Consider the following 13,620-nt stretch of genomic DNA (forward strand, 5'->3'; position numbering starts at 1 on the left):
CCTGGGCGCGGCCCTCCCGCTGCGGCTCTAGGCTGTCCCGCTCTCGGGCCTTCCCCGCGCTCGCCCAGTCTGTACCGCGCCGCGCTCTGCGGCTTCGCTCTCAGGCCTCGGCCTGGTCAGAGCCATTGTCTGGGAGGGAGATCTCGCCTCGAGCTCAGCGTGGGCAGCAAGGCTTGGATAGTCCCGCGCAGTGTCCCCATTTGCCCCCCTCCCCCCGGGTGAGCCCTTCTCTTCTGCGGCTTCACCTTGGGCCACTCCCCTCTTTTCTTCTCGACCCTCGGTCGGTCCCTCAGCTTCCCTTCTGCCCCCCGTGTAGCCCCGTTTCTCCTGCGCCCTTCAGCTCCCTCTCCCTTTTCAGTGTGCTCTCCCTACCGCACCCCACCCCCCAGACTCCTCGGCTCCCCTTACGGGCCCCATCTCAGCTTCAGTTCCCAGCACCACACCCCGTTTCCCTCCCGGTGGATGAACGGGAAGGGAGGAGGGTCTTGAGGTACAGGTAGAGGGAGCGCGGATTCCTGCGGGCGAGGGAGAGAGAACGCGGGAAGGAGGGTGGAGGGGAGGGGCATCCTTACTCCCCAGCTGCGAGCCCCCCTCCCCTCAGCCACCGAGCCATAAATCAGGGCCAAGGCGGTTTGGCCAATGGTGGCGTGCCTCGTAAATCGGCCTGTCAAGCTCAGCCAATGAGAGGCGACGTTAAATCAAGTCCTGTCAGCGCTTGGCCAATGAAAGGCCCTGGGCTGACCATAAATCTGCCTGTAAGAGACAAAAAAAAAAGGGGCGAGCGGGGCTGGGGGGCGAGCTTGGGAGAGAGAAGGCGATAACAGAGGTACACGAGATGAAGACAGCCTACAAGGGAGACGGACAAATGGAGAGAGACAAAGAGGAGCCGTGAGAGATAGCGTCGGAACGTCAGCGATAGCGCTCCGGCTCGGGCAAGAGACTGACAGAGATAAAGAGACAAGGAGAGACACTGACTCACTCATGAGAGTACAGGGCCCCCAAACGCACACTCTTCCCGCAAACACGCGTAAGCAAGGCACTGCGAGGGACCCAGTGGGCCACACACGCACCGCACCGTGCACACCCGTTGGGGAGAGAAGGCCTGCAGAATCTCCTGCTCTTCCTTGGCTTCTTTCCCCTCATCTAGCCCTCACTGAAACTAGGAGAGGGGGCCTGCGAGCCATGAAGAAAGGAGGGGATTGCTTTTCTACCAAGACCTGTCTATGGTCTCAGACTCAGGGGTTTTCTCCTGTGTTGCCTGAGTAATTTTTTTTCCCCCAGAGGATGATACTTGGGAAGTCCTTTCTGAGGTCTAACCTCAATCCTTCTTATTGCTGCTCCATTCTACTTGGCTTTTGAATTGCCTTCAAGGAATATGAAAAGTGAACCTTTTTACAACCCTTCCTAGAGTTGTCAGCTTTCACACTCTTAGAAGGTCTGAGTAGGAAGGACTTTAGGGATCATCTGGTCACTTGATCCTTGCTTTAAAAAGGCAGCTGTCCTGTAGTGGATAGACATGTGGGCTGTTACTGTAGTTAGACTGTGATCTCAAACCATGGTCACGTTCTAACCTTTTGACTTTTGAATAATTACTTAGCCTATTTGCACTTCAACTAAGAAAGATTATAGTAGACCGGGACTAGCAGTTGGCGTAATGGCTACGTCACTGGACTCCCATGTAGTCGACCACGGTTCAAGTCCCAGACCCGGTGGCTTAAACTCACACCAGGCGCGTGTGCATGTGTGCCCAAGATCCCAAGAGGAGAATGGAGAAGGGATTGCAGGCGTGGCCATTCTCCCTGGGGAGTGATTTCTTGCTTTCTTTCTCTCTGTCTCTGCCTTTCTGGTGAGTGCAAAAACCTCTAAAAAAAAAAAAAGATTATAGTAGCCGGGACAGGAATGTGGTGTGGCAATTAAGGGTGCTGGACTTCCGCATGGCTGACTGAGGTTCGAGTCCTGGACCTGGCGACTTGCTTTCTCACTTTCCCTCTCTCTTTCTGTCCCTCTCTGGTCAAATGAAAGAAAGAAAGAAAGAAAGAAAGAAAGGAAGGAAGAAAGGAAGAAAGAAAGAGGAAGGAAGGAAGGAAGGAAGGAAGGAAGGAAGGAAGGAAGGAAGGAAGAAAGAAAAGAAAGATGATAGTAGGGGCCAGCAGGTGGCATGGTGTTTAAAGTGCTGGACTCCCACATGGCTAACCACAGTTCGAGTCCCAGATCTGGAGGCTTGAAAATTACTCTGAGTGTATGTGTGCACATGCCCCAAATCCCAGAAGAATGTAGAAGGGATTGCAGCATGGCCATCTCCACTGGGGGGTGATTTCTCACTTTCCTTCTCTGTCTCACTCTGACACATGCATGTGCCCTATGGTCAAAACCTAAAAAAAAAAAGAGAGAGAGAGAGATAATAAATAGCTCATGATAATTTTGTGAAGATTACTTGACATAATATTTTTATAGGATTTAGAACTGCACTGAGCATGTGGTAAGAGTGCACCCTGCACCCCTCTCCTCTTTGTACTTTGATAAAACCTGAGACCCTTGGGCCAGCAGGTGGCGTGGTGGTTAAAGGCGTTGGATTCCTACATGGCTGACCTTGGTTCAGGTCCCACACCTGGCAGCTTGCTTTCTCGCTTTCCCTTTATCTCTGTCTCTGTCTGTTCAAATTTAAAAAATAGTGATAAGAAATAGAAATTAATAAGTAAATAATTCTTTAAAACAAACAAACAAACAAACAGAACAAAACAAAAGCAAAAAAAACCTGAGACCCAGAGTGGTCCGGAGATCTGCTCAAGTTCACAGAGCTCATTATCAGAGAGCCTTGACCCGAAACCTCTTCTCTGCACTCGAGCGGATGGTCGTGCAGTTCATGTTTCTGGATCCCTGCCTCAGTAGTCCCAACTAAACTTGGGTTAGGCTGCTGTGACTTCTGTGGAAGGAGGTCACCCAGAGTACTTATTCCAAAGGAGGAGGCAGGGTTCCTGGGCCGGGGAGCGTGTTTCATGTGAGGGTTATCTCCCCACCACCAGACTGTGGCTCCCCAGCCCTTGTTTAAATCTCTTCAGACTTCACTTGTTCTCGCAAATCGTGGACTTGGGCTTAGGGAGGGGACAACGTGCAGCTACAGTGTGCATGTCAGCGTGACTCACATTCCATCCCCAGTGCCACCACATTGTCCACCCTGCTCCCCACTACTCAGTCCCCAAGTAAATAATATCCCATGAATGAGAAATGTTTCATCCTTCTTTTCTTCCTAAGCTTTTAGGAAACAGGAGGACACGGATCCATGAGTCTCCACCCCCTGTTACGGGGATCTCTGGACTCCCAGTCCTGCAGGCAACTTCTGTCCTCAGCTGGGCGGCCAGAAAGGAAACACAGAGAACCAGCGTCACCTGGTGGCTGCAGGTGCTTGAAGGCTGTGCATTAGCATGCACTCGGTGACAGGATGTTGGTCACTGGAGGAAGGACTGTAAGTTTTCACCTTGTCTGGGCCCCTGAGCTCGCTTAACCAAAGTCTCTGTTCTTCTGGTTTCACAAGCCAGGATGACAAGAGCAGGGGAAGTGGGGGCCTGGGGCCCCAGTGAATTGCCCATGAGCAGGACCCGGCTAGGGTCGCTGGAACCCTTGTCTCATCTGCCTTTGCCTCAGCGAAGCTCCGGTGCATCCCGTTTGTGCCGGGTAAGGGCAGGAGGCTGTGGCTATCACAGCTGGATCACAAAACTCTATCGACCCAGCTGGAGGGATGAGGGGTCCTAGCTGCAGTACTTAGCAGAGGCCATTTCTGGGATTTTGAACAAGACGGCAGCTGGCTACTCTTCTTAAATCATCTCATGTAAAAAAAAAATAGGTTCTTGCCACAGGGCAGATGCTACACTCACCAGAGAGAGACAGAGACTGAGGGGGAAAGTGAGAAATCACCCGCCCGGGATATGGCCACACCACAGTCCCCTCTCCTCCATTCTCCTCTCAGGATTTTGGGCTTGCACACACGCTCAGTGTGATTTTGAAGTCACTGGGTCTGAGGAGTGAACTGCAGTCAACCACATGGGAGTCCAGCTTCTGTAACCACATACCATGTGTCCCCATTTTTTTTTTTTTTGAAAGAAAAACATTTATTTATTTATTTTAATTTGACCAGAGAGAGAGAGAGAGAGAGAGAGAGAAACCCGCCAGGTCCAGGAATTGAACTGCAGTCAGCTAAGTGGTAGTCCAGTGCCCTTAACCACCATACCACCAGCTTGCCACCACCACCCCCTTGCCTTTTTTAAAGGTTTTGTTTGTTTGTTTGTTTTTGCCATAGGGCACGTGCACTCACCAGAGAGAGACAGAGAAGGGAAAAGTAAGAAATCACCCCTTGAGGAGATGGCCACATTGCAATCCCTTCTCCATTCTCCTCCTGGGATTTCAGGTACATTTGAATATGCCCAGCATGATATTTTTTTTGTTTTAAGAATTATTTAATTTTATTTATTCATTCATTTATTTTAATTTGGCCAGAGAGAGACACAGAGAGTGAGAGAGAGGGAAAGTGAGAAAGCAAGCCACCAGGCCCGGGACTCAAACCATGGTTAGCCATATGGGAGTGTCCAGCACCTTAACCACCATGCCACCTGCTGGTCCCCATGCCCAGTATGATTTTTAAGCCACCAGGTCTGGGATGCAAACCATGGTTGACCGTGTGGTAGTCTGGAACCTTACCCACCATGCCACCTGCTGGCCCCACCATCTCACATGTACAACCTGAAAGCTTTCTGCTGAAAACTATGTCCCAGGTCAGCTGAGTCCTGCACCTGCTCTGACCTAAGTCTCCCCAGACTCTCAGTTATTGGGTTCCAGATCCAGACCAACCTTAGCCTTTTTCCTTCTTCCTCAGAGACCATGCCTGAACATTAAAAGCATAGAATTCCTTTATTCACAGTAATGTTCCTTGGGCAGTCTAGGGCTAAAACATTGATCCAAAGGTTAGAGGGGCTTGGTTTGAGGAATGGGGAGAGGTCTGTAAAAATGCTCACAGGTTTTGTGTGTGTGTTTTTTTTTTTTTTAAAGTTTTTTCACTATAGGGCACGTGCGCTCGCCAGACAGACAGAGAGAAACAGAGAGGCAGAAAGCGAGAAATCACCCCCCAGAGGGGATGGCCACACCGCAATCCCTTCTCCTCCATTCTCCTCTCGGAATCTTGGGCACACACGCACACGCGCCTGGCATGGGTTTTAAGCCACCGGGTCCGAGGAGACGCGAACCGCGGTCGACTACGTGGGAGTCCAGCGACATAGCCATAACGCTAACTGCTGGTTCCCTTGTTTTGTTTTTTTAAATAATTGTTTTATTTAGCTTTCTTTCTTTCTTCTCTTTCTTTCTTTCTTTTTTTCTTTCTTTCTTTCTTTTTCATTATTTTAATTTGACCAGAGAAGGACAGAGAGAGATAGAAGGTGAGAAAGCAAGCCGCCAGGTCCAGGACTCAAACCACAGTCAGCCATGTGAGAGTCCAGTGCCCTTAACCATCATGCCACCAGCTGGCCCTGCCTACAGGTCTTACTTTCACCTATTCTCACATCATCTGGCCACTTAGTTTCTGGAGAAGACAATCCCAGACACTGGTGGCTGAGGACACAGTTTTGTTTGTTTTTTTCAGAAAAAAATTTTTGTTATAGAGTGTGTGTGCTTGCCAGAGAGACAGAAAGGGAGAAATCATCCTCCAGGGGGATGGCAATGCTGTAGTCCCTTCTCCATTCTCCTCTCAGGATTCTGCACATGCACACATATGCGCCCAGTGTGAGTTTTATTTTATTTTTTAAAGAATTGTTGGGAACCAGCAGTTAGCGTAATGGCTATGTCGCTGGACTCCCACGTAGTCGACCGCGGTTCGTGTCCCGGACCCGGTGGCTTAAAACTCACGCCGGGCGCATGTGCGTGCGTGCCCAAGATCTGGAGAGGAGAATGGAGGAGAAGGGATTGCGGCGTGGCCATCCCCCCTGGTGATTTCTCACTTTCTGTCTCTATGTCTCTCTCTGTCTGTCTGGTGAGCGCACGTGCCCTACAGTGAAAATCTCTCAAAAAAAAAGAAAGAATTATTTAAATTTGGGGCCAGCTGGTGGTGTGGTGGTTAAGGGCACTGGACTCCCACATGGCTGACCATGGTTCAAGTCCTGGACCTGGTAGCTTGCTTTCTTACTTTCTCTCTCTTACTCTGTCCTTCTCAGGCCAAATTAAAATAAAAATGAAATAAATAAATAAAGTTAAAATTAAAAATAACCCATCCAACGTGAGTTTTATTTATTTTTTATCTTATTTTTTTTTTAGAATTTTCATTTCAGAGCTTGCAGTATGTGGAGAGCAGCAAAATTGCACAATTGTAACAATTTTCGTCTTTTTTTTTTTGGAGAGATTTTTCGCTCATAGGGCGCATGCGCTCGCCAGACAGAGAGAGACATAAAGACAGAAAGCGAGAAATCACCCCCCAGGGGGGATGGCCACGCCGCAATCCCTTCTCCTCCATTCTCCTCTCGGGATCTTGGGCACGCACGCACATGCACCCAGCGTGAGTTTTAAGCCACCGGGTCCGGGATGCGAACTGCGGTCGACTACGTGGGAGTCCAGCGACATAGCCATTACGCTGCTGGTTCCCAATTTTCGTCTTTTTTTAAAAAGAATTATTTATTTTATTTATTCATTCACTTTATTTTAATTTGACCAGAGAGAGACACAGAGAGAGAGAGAGGGTAAGTGAGAAAGCAAGCCACCAGGTCCAGAACTTGAACCGTGGTTGGCCATGTGGGAGTATCCAATGCCTTAACCACCACGCCACCTGCTGGTCCCCACCAACATGAGTTTTAAACCACTGAGTCCAGGACTCGAACCACTGCTGACTATGTGAGAGTCCAGCGATATAACCATTATGCCACTGAGGACACAGTTCTAACGAAGCCTACGGAAACTCTGGGGCCCTTGTTTTAAGAGGGAGCTGTATGCTTGACGGAACTGGCGGTTCATGGCTGCGTAGAGCACAGGGTTGATACAACCATTGAGCCAGGTGAGGTTGGCAGCAAGCATGTGGACGACCCGGGGAGCCTGGACCTTGGCGTCCAGGATGTTGAGCAGCAAGAAGGGGATGTAGCTCAGGGCAAAGCAGAGGAACACGGCGAAACACATCCGGGTTACCTTCCCAAACTCTGACGGAGAGTCCTGAGCTCTTCGGGCTCTTTTAGTTGGCTGGGTTTTGGGAGATGCTTCTGGGTGACTTTCCTCTGCCATCTGCTTCGCTGCCTTACTATTACTCTGCTCCACCACTTCTGATGAGTCCCCTTCCAAGGTCTGGGTGGTAGCAGCACTGACGGGCTCTGATGAAATCCCCTCACTGGGCCCTCCTGACGCTTGCCTGCTGTCCAGCTCCTGGAAACGACCAGGCATGGCCTCATCTGTCCCGGCCACATGGGTGGAGTGGACACTTGCCTGTTGCAGCTTGTACTTGTCTAGTGCCTTTGCTGCCCGCTTCACCTGGTAGTGGATGAGGCAATAAAAGATGCCAACGCTGCTGAGCCCAAGCACGAAGTAGATGCCCATGAGGATGGTGGTGTAAGGCCGGCCTCGTATGCGGTCAAAGCTGCAGGTGCAGACTACGGGTACCAGGATGTAGACAGGCCAGAGCGGGGCAAAGCTGGCCACACCCACAAGCCAGGTGCCCAGCAGTGCCAGCATCATCCCCTTGGCACTGAAAACTTGGGGAAAGAGCTTAGGGTGGGCAATAAGGAGGTACCGTCCCAGTGCAATAAGGCAGAGGGTAAGGATGGAGACAGAGTTGGATGTAAAAAGGAGGAGCCCAAAAACTCTGCAGAAGGTGGCACCAGTGCGCCAGTGCAGGTGGAGGTAGGTGTCCACAGAGAAGGGCTGGAGCACAGTGCAGTAGAGCAGGTCGGCCAGCGTGAGGTTGGCGATGAGCAGGTTGAAGCGGGTACGCAGTTTGGGCTGGATGGCCAAGGCCAGCAAGGTGAGCACGTTGCCCACGGTGCCTGTGACTGCCACCACCACCCCCCAGATAACGGCGACATAACGATAGCCCAGCACAGACGGATCGTAGCAGGAGAAGTCGGCCTCAGAGGTGTTCCACATGATGAAGGCTGATGAGGCAGGGATGGGGGAGGAAGACGGAGTCAGAACCTGGCCCTTGAGGGTCATTCTCTTGAACATCGCTGGGCCCTGTGACACCTGAACTGCTCTTGGGACTCATCCTAATCCATTATCCTCCTGAACCATTCCCAGGCCCCTTCATCTTAAGATCCCCAACTTTCTCCTTAGGCTTTCTGAGTCCTTTTTCATTCTCAAAGATTATCCCAGATTCTTACCTCAGTATCTCTTAGTCTCTGTCTCAGTGAACCTAGGAGCCTCCAACCTTTCTAATTCTTCCTATCTCTAAAGTCCACCCAGGAGTCCCCTCTCCGTATTCAGGGTGCTGTCAAGTTCCCTCTGCTCCTCTGTTCCTGGGTGGACACAAACGGGCCTCATATTTTTCTGTTCGTTACCACCTGGGAGATGAGAAAACCAAGCCACCACGAAAGTATTAACCTGGGCCTCCTAGCCTTTAATCCCCTCTCCAGAGGAAGAAGTCCAACTCACCCTAAGAGCCGTCCTCTCTGGTGGGCAGTCAGGCTTCAAGCAGGATGTACCTTGCGCTCATGTATCCTGTTATAGCCGACTAAAAGAACAAGAAACTCCCCAGTTACCCAACCTCCACCACTTCCTTCCCTACCTCCAGTCCTACTATTTTTGCTTTGGTTGGTAGAATCAGCTTCTCTATTAAGATTCCCCTGCTACTTACCCCAGAATAGTTTAAAAAAAAATTATTATTTTATTTATTCATTTATGTTTATTTTACCAGAGAATGGACAGAGTGAGAGTGAGAGAGAGGGAGAGGGAAAGGGAGAAAGCAAGCTGCAGGTCCAGGACTCGAACCCCAGTCATATGGGAGTCCAGCACCCTTAATCACCATGCCACCTGCTGGCCACCCCAGAGTAGTCTTATACTTTCTTCTTCCTAAGATCCAAGGTCTGCTTGCTTTCTCTGTTAGTGTGGCAGGGCACTGGTCAGATCATTGCCAAGAATTGTTTGGACATGGAGACAGAGCATGAACACTTCTGGGCCACCTCTCGAGGACTGAAAGATCAGACCAGGTTCTAGGAACAACTCTAGGCAGCCAGGAACTTTGGATTTGTTTGGGTACAACACTGCCTTCTCTCCAGGACTCGGAGAGGTGCAAGTCAGAAGGTTCCCTGTGCCACCCTAGCATATCTGAGAAGCGGAGTTGCATGAAGAAAGGCGGAAAACAAGGCACCCAGCATTCTGGTTTCACTCCCCACAGCCCCAGGCTCCTGTCCAAGCATTCACTCATCGATTCAGCCATTCACGTAACGAGTCTGTACTGAGTGCCTGCTACGCACCAGACTCTGAACTAGACACTGGGCATACAAGGTCTGATACGTGACCTTGTCACAGTCCGTAGTAGGGGAGACATGTAAACATGCAAAAGTTTAGCTGGTTTCCTAAACCAGAGGTCTGCAAGCTTTGGTCTATGGGCCAAATCTGACCTGTTTCCATATGGCCCACAATCCAAGACAGTTTTTTCCATTTTAAAATGGTTACTTTTTTCTTTCTTTCCTTTTCTTTCATTCTTTCTTCCTTTTTTTTTTTTTTGGAGAGGTTTTTGCTATAGGGCAAGTGCTCTTATCAAAAAGACAGAGAGAGACAGAGAGACAGAAAGCAAGAAATCACCCCCCAGGGGGAATGGCCACGCTTCAATCCCTTCTCCATTCTCCTCTCTGCACAAACACATGCCCAGTGTGAGTTTAAGCCACAGGGTCCGGAACTCCAAACGTAGTCGACTACATGGGAGTCCAGCAACATAGCCGTTACACTAACTGCTGGTCCCCTTTTAATCTTTTTTTAAAAAAATATTTATTTATTTATTGAGAGATTTTCGCTATAGGGCGCGTGCACTCGCCAGACAGACAGAGAGACATAGAGACAGACAGAAAGCGAGAAATCACCCCCCAGCGGGGATGGTCACGCTGCAATCCCTTCTCCTCCATTCTCCTCTCTGGATCTTGGGCATGCACGCACACGCGCCTGGCATGAGGTTTAAGCCACCAGGTCTGGGACGTGAACCGGGGTCGACTATGTGGGAGTCCAGCAACATAGCCGTTACACTAACTGCTGGGTCCCCCACATTTTTTTTTTAAGAGAGATTTTTTTGGTTATAGGGCACATGTGCTCACCAGAGTGATAGAAAATAAAAATTCACTCCCCAAAGGGGATGGCCAGGCCACACTGCAATACATTCTCCTCCATTCTCCTCTCTGGATCTTGGGCATGCACGCACACGCGCCTGGCATGAGGTTTAAGCCACCAGGTCTGGGACGTGAACCGGGGTCGACTATGTGGGAGTCCAGCAACATAGCCATTACACTAACTGCTGGGTCCCCCACATTTTTTTTTTAAGAGAGATTTTTTTGGTTATAGGGCACATGTGCTCACCAGAGTGATAGAAAATAAAAATTCACTCCCCAGGGGGATGGCCATGATTCCTTCTCCTTCATTCTCCTCCTGGGATTTTGGGCATGCACACACACGTGTCTGGCATAATTTTTAAGCCTATGGGTCCAGGATTCAAGCCACGGTTAGCCATGTGGGAGTACAGTGCCTTAACCACCAAGCCACCTGCTGGCCTTCTCCACTTCTTAAAAACTTATTTATTTACTTTTACTTATTATTATTTTAAAATCTGTTATAGGGCTTGTGCCCTCACCAAAGAAAAAAAAGAGAGAGAGAAAGAGAGGCAAAGTGACAAAGCAAGCCATCAGATCTGGGACTCGAACCACAGTCGGCTATGTGGGAGTCCACCACCTTAACCACCACACCACCTGCTGCTCCCCGACGCCCTGCTTTTCTTTTAAGAGAGATTTTTGCTATAGGGCATGTGCACTCATTGGAGAGACAGAGAGAGAAAAGGAAAAACCACCGCCTAGGGGAGTGACCACGCTGCAACCCCCTCTCTTTCATTCTTTTGGCATCTGGGCACGCATACATATGTACCGGGCATGAGTTTCAAGCTTCTAGGTCCGTGATGTGAACGTGGTCTGGCCCCATGAGTTTCGTTTCAAACCAGCAGAATTTCTAAAATTATTATTCATGGGGGCCAGAAGGTGGCATGGTGGTTAGGGAGCTCGACTCCCACATGACACACTGTGGCTTGGCCTGGACCCAGCAGCGAAATCAGCAAGTTTGAGGTACCTGTGAGGCACGCTGATATCCCAGCCTCCCTGTTTCCTCTAGCCCCTCTGTCCCCACATGACCCCAGCCCCTGCTTTTCACCACCTACTCTTCTGTAGAGTCACTCCTGCCCTTCATCACGGTCTCTTTTATTCGAGGGTGCGAGTGAGTACCCGAGAGAGACAGAGACAGAGAGAGAGAGCCCCCAGTGGGCCTGGTCATGCAGCAATACTTCTCCCTCCATTCTCTATTTCCTTAGGGTCCTGGGCATGCCGGTGCTAGGCAGGACGCTGACAGGGCTGACATGGCGGGAACTAGATCCCCCAGCCCAGCCCCATGAGATCACATTGTGCCTAATTGCTGTGCCTTGGGACCGGCCCACTCTGCCTGTTTTTTTTCTTTTAAAGCTAGATTGACCTGGAAAAAACAAAAAACAAAAAAACAAACAACCCACCCCCAAAAAACTCATTTTGGGGTTTTATTTCTGAACCCACACTGAGCCCCCATCCCCAACTTCACAGTTGACAGATGCAGAAGGGCCCTCTTCACCCTTCCTTCCTCTTTAACAGTCAGCATTCCATTTCCCTTCTTTCTTCTGCAAGACTGGGAAGTGGGTAGGCAGGGGAAGTGAGCAAAGAAGATGCAATTCAGGAGGGTCCCATGTAGTTCTAGTTTTGGTGTAGACATTTTTTTGGTTAACTTCCTGCCACCTGGGAGGGCGGGGAGGGGGTCACAGGATTACTGGCTGCTCCTGAGAGTGTGCAGTTGAACTGAATTTGGGGCTAACAAGGAGACACCTGCTCCCATGCACCACGCGCTGGGCGGCTCAGTGAGTAGAATGCTCCCCTGCCCCACAAAACACTGCCGGGTGAGAGTATTCTAGTACATCTGTGAACCGTAGTCCCAGTTCCTTAGTCTCGGGTTTGTGAAGCATCAATGAACCTTTAAAGGAATCAAACCTGCTCTCTTTGTAGATAGGGACACGGAGGTACAGGGAGGGCAAGGACTGACCCAAGGTCATTATTTATGTGGGGCCGAGCCGAGCTTAGATCTAGTCCCGGGTTCCACTTTTTCCCGCGCCTTGTGTCTCCGTGGTATGGGTTTCCTACTAGAGGCACAAAAGCCTGGATTCTTTCCTTTGTCTGAGACTTGGGTCTAGACCACTCTTTCTAGAATCGCGAGACACATCACTGAATCGGCTCAGACAGAGGGAAATGCCTTTTCCGTGTCGTTGGCGCCGCCTGGTGGCGATCCGAATTCTCAGCAGTCGGAGGCGCAGTCCTGACCTGGACGCCCAAGGATCCCTCCCACACACTCGCGCGCCCGCCAAGCTCGCACGAGGCGGACCGGAGTGAGGAGCCTTTGCTCACCTTACACTAGCCTCTCGCAACCCGTTTCTCCGGGTCCCTCCTCTGTCTGTGCCCCCACCCCCAACACAGCTACGTCTCCCGAGCACATCGCCAGAACAGCAGGCAGAGTCCGAGTCTGGGGCGGAGGGCAGAACGAATCCAGACTTTATTGTCAGGGAGAGGGCCACCGGGAGGACATGGGTGGGGGCCGGGGTTGCTACATTGTCAAGCAGAAAGAGTTGATGGGGAGGGGAAGGCCAGTGGGGGCCAGTCCTCCTCCCGGGTCGGCGGCTGGAAAGGGCTGACGATACGGAAACCACAGAGGGGGTGTCACGCCCCCGCCCGAGTTGTGCAGTGGAGGTGTCTGGTGGGAGGGGACAGCCATGAGGTCTAGGAGCTGGGATGGGGGAGGCTACAGACTCGGCGAATCCTGCGGAAAGGGGAGGGGCGGGGCGAGGCTTCTATTGCTTTTTGCTCACAGTTTTGCGGAAGGCGAGGCGGGGGTGGGCTCGGACTGGACACCCCATGCCCCCCTCGGTACCCCTTGGGCGATGGGTGCTGGTGAAAAGAATGGAACCCGGACTGGGGAGGAAGAAGGCGAGGGAAGGGTCTATGGAGGCATCTCCTTGGTCCCACCCAAGTGCCAGAGATGCCCCCAGTGCTGCCCCCTGCGACGGGCCCTTCTAGACCAGGGGCTGGGGCGTGGTGCGGGGCGGGCACAGTGAGGTTGCAGGCGGTAAAACCAAAGTGCTTATGAGGGACCCAGGATCCCGCCTGCTCCCCTCCCCCTGTGGAGGACGGGGGTGTTCACGGAAGCGCTTCAGTTTGGGGTAGGGGGCCGGAGTCCTAGAGTCCGCTTATTGCCAAGAAAATCCATTTCTGCCCCCCGGACCCCGACCATGGCTTGTGAACCCCGTTTTGTGCTAGGTCTGGGGGGGAGGGCTGGATGGACATGGCTTTTGGGAGGGGGGGTGTCTCCAAGGGGGCTCGGGGGTGAGACGGCCCCCCCTTTTCTAGG

The 13,620-nt window shown here is 51.3% G+C and overlaps 1 protein-coding gene across 1 annotated transcript; it reads right to left on the reverse strand.

The window, feature by feature from the left end:
• Nucleotides 1–6,806: 6,806 nt before the first annotated feature.
• Nucleotides 6,807–8,676, reverse strand: GPR84 (G protein-coupled receptor 84). Its single transcript, XM_006169111.2, has 2 exons — nt 8,605–8,676; nt 6,807–8,108 (listed from the first exon to the last, which is right to left on the reverse strand). Exon 2 carries the CDS (start codon nt 8,098–8,100, stop codon nt 6,910–6,912), a length of 1,191 nt encoding a protein of 396 aa, XP_006169173.1. The 5' UTR covers nt 8,101–8,108; nt 8,605–8,676; the 3' UTR covers nt 6,807–6,909.
• Between the last annotated feature and the right edge of the window lie 4,944 nt (nt 8,677–13,620).

The sequence above is a fragment of the Tupaia chinensis genome, unplaced genomic scaffold (assembly GCF_000334495.1).
Source record: "Tupaia chinensis unplaced genomic scaffold, TupChi_1.0 Scaffold146740_1, whole genome shotgun sequence".
NCBI classification, from domain to species: Eukaryota; Metazoa; Chordata; class Mammalia; order Scandentia; family Tupaiidae; genus Tupaia; species Tupaia belangeri.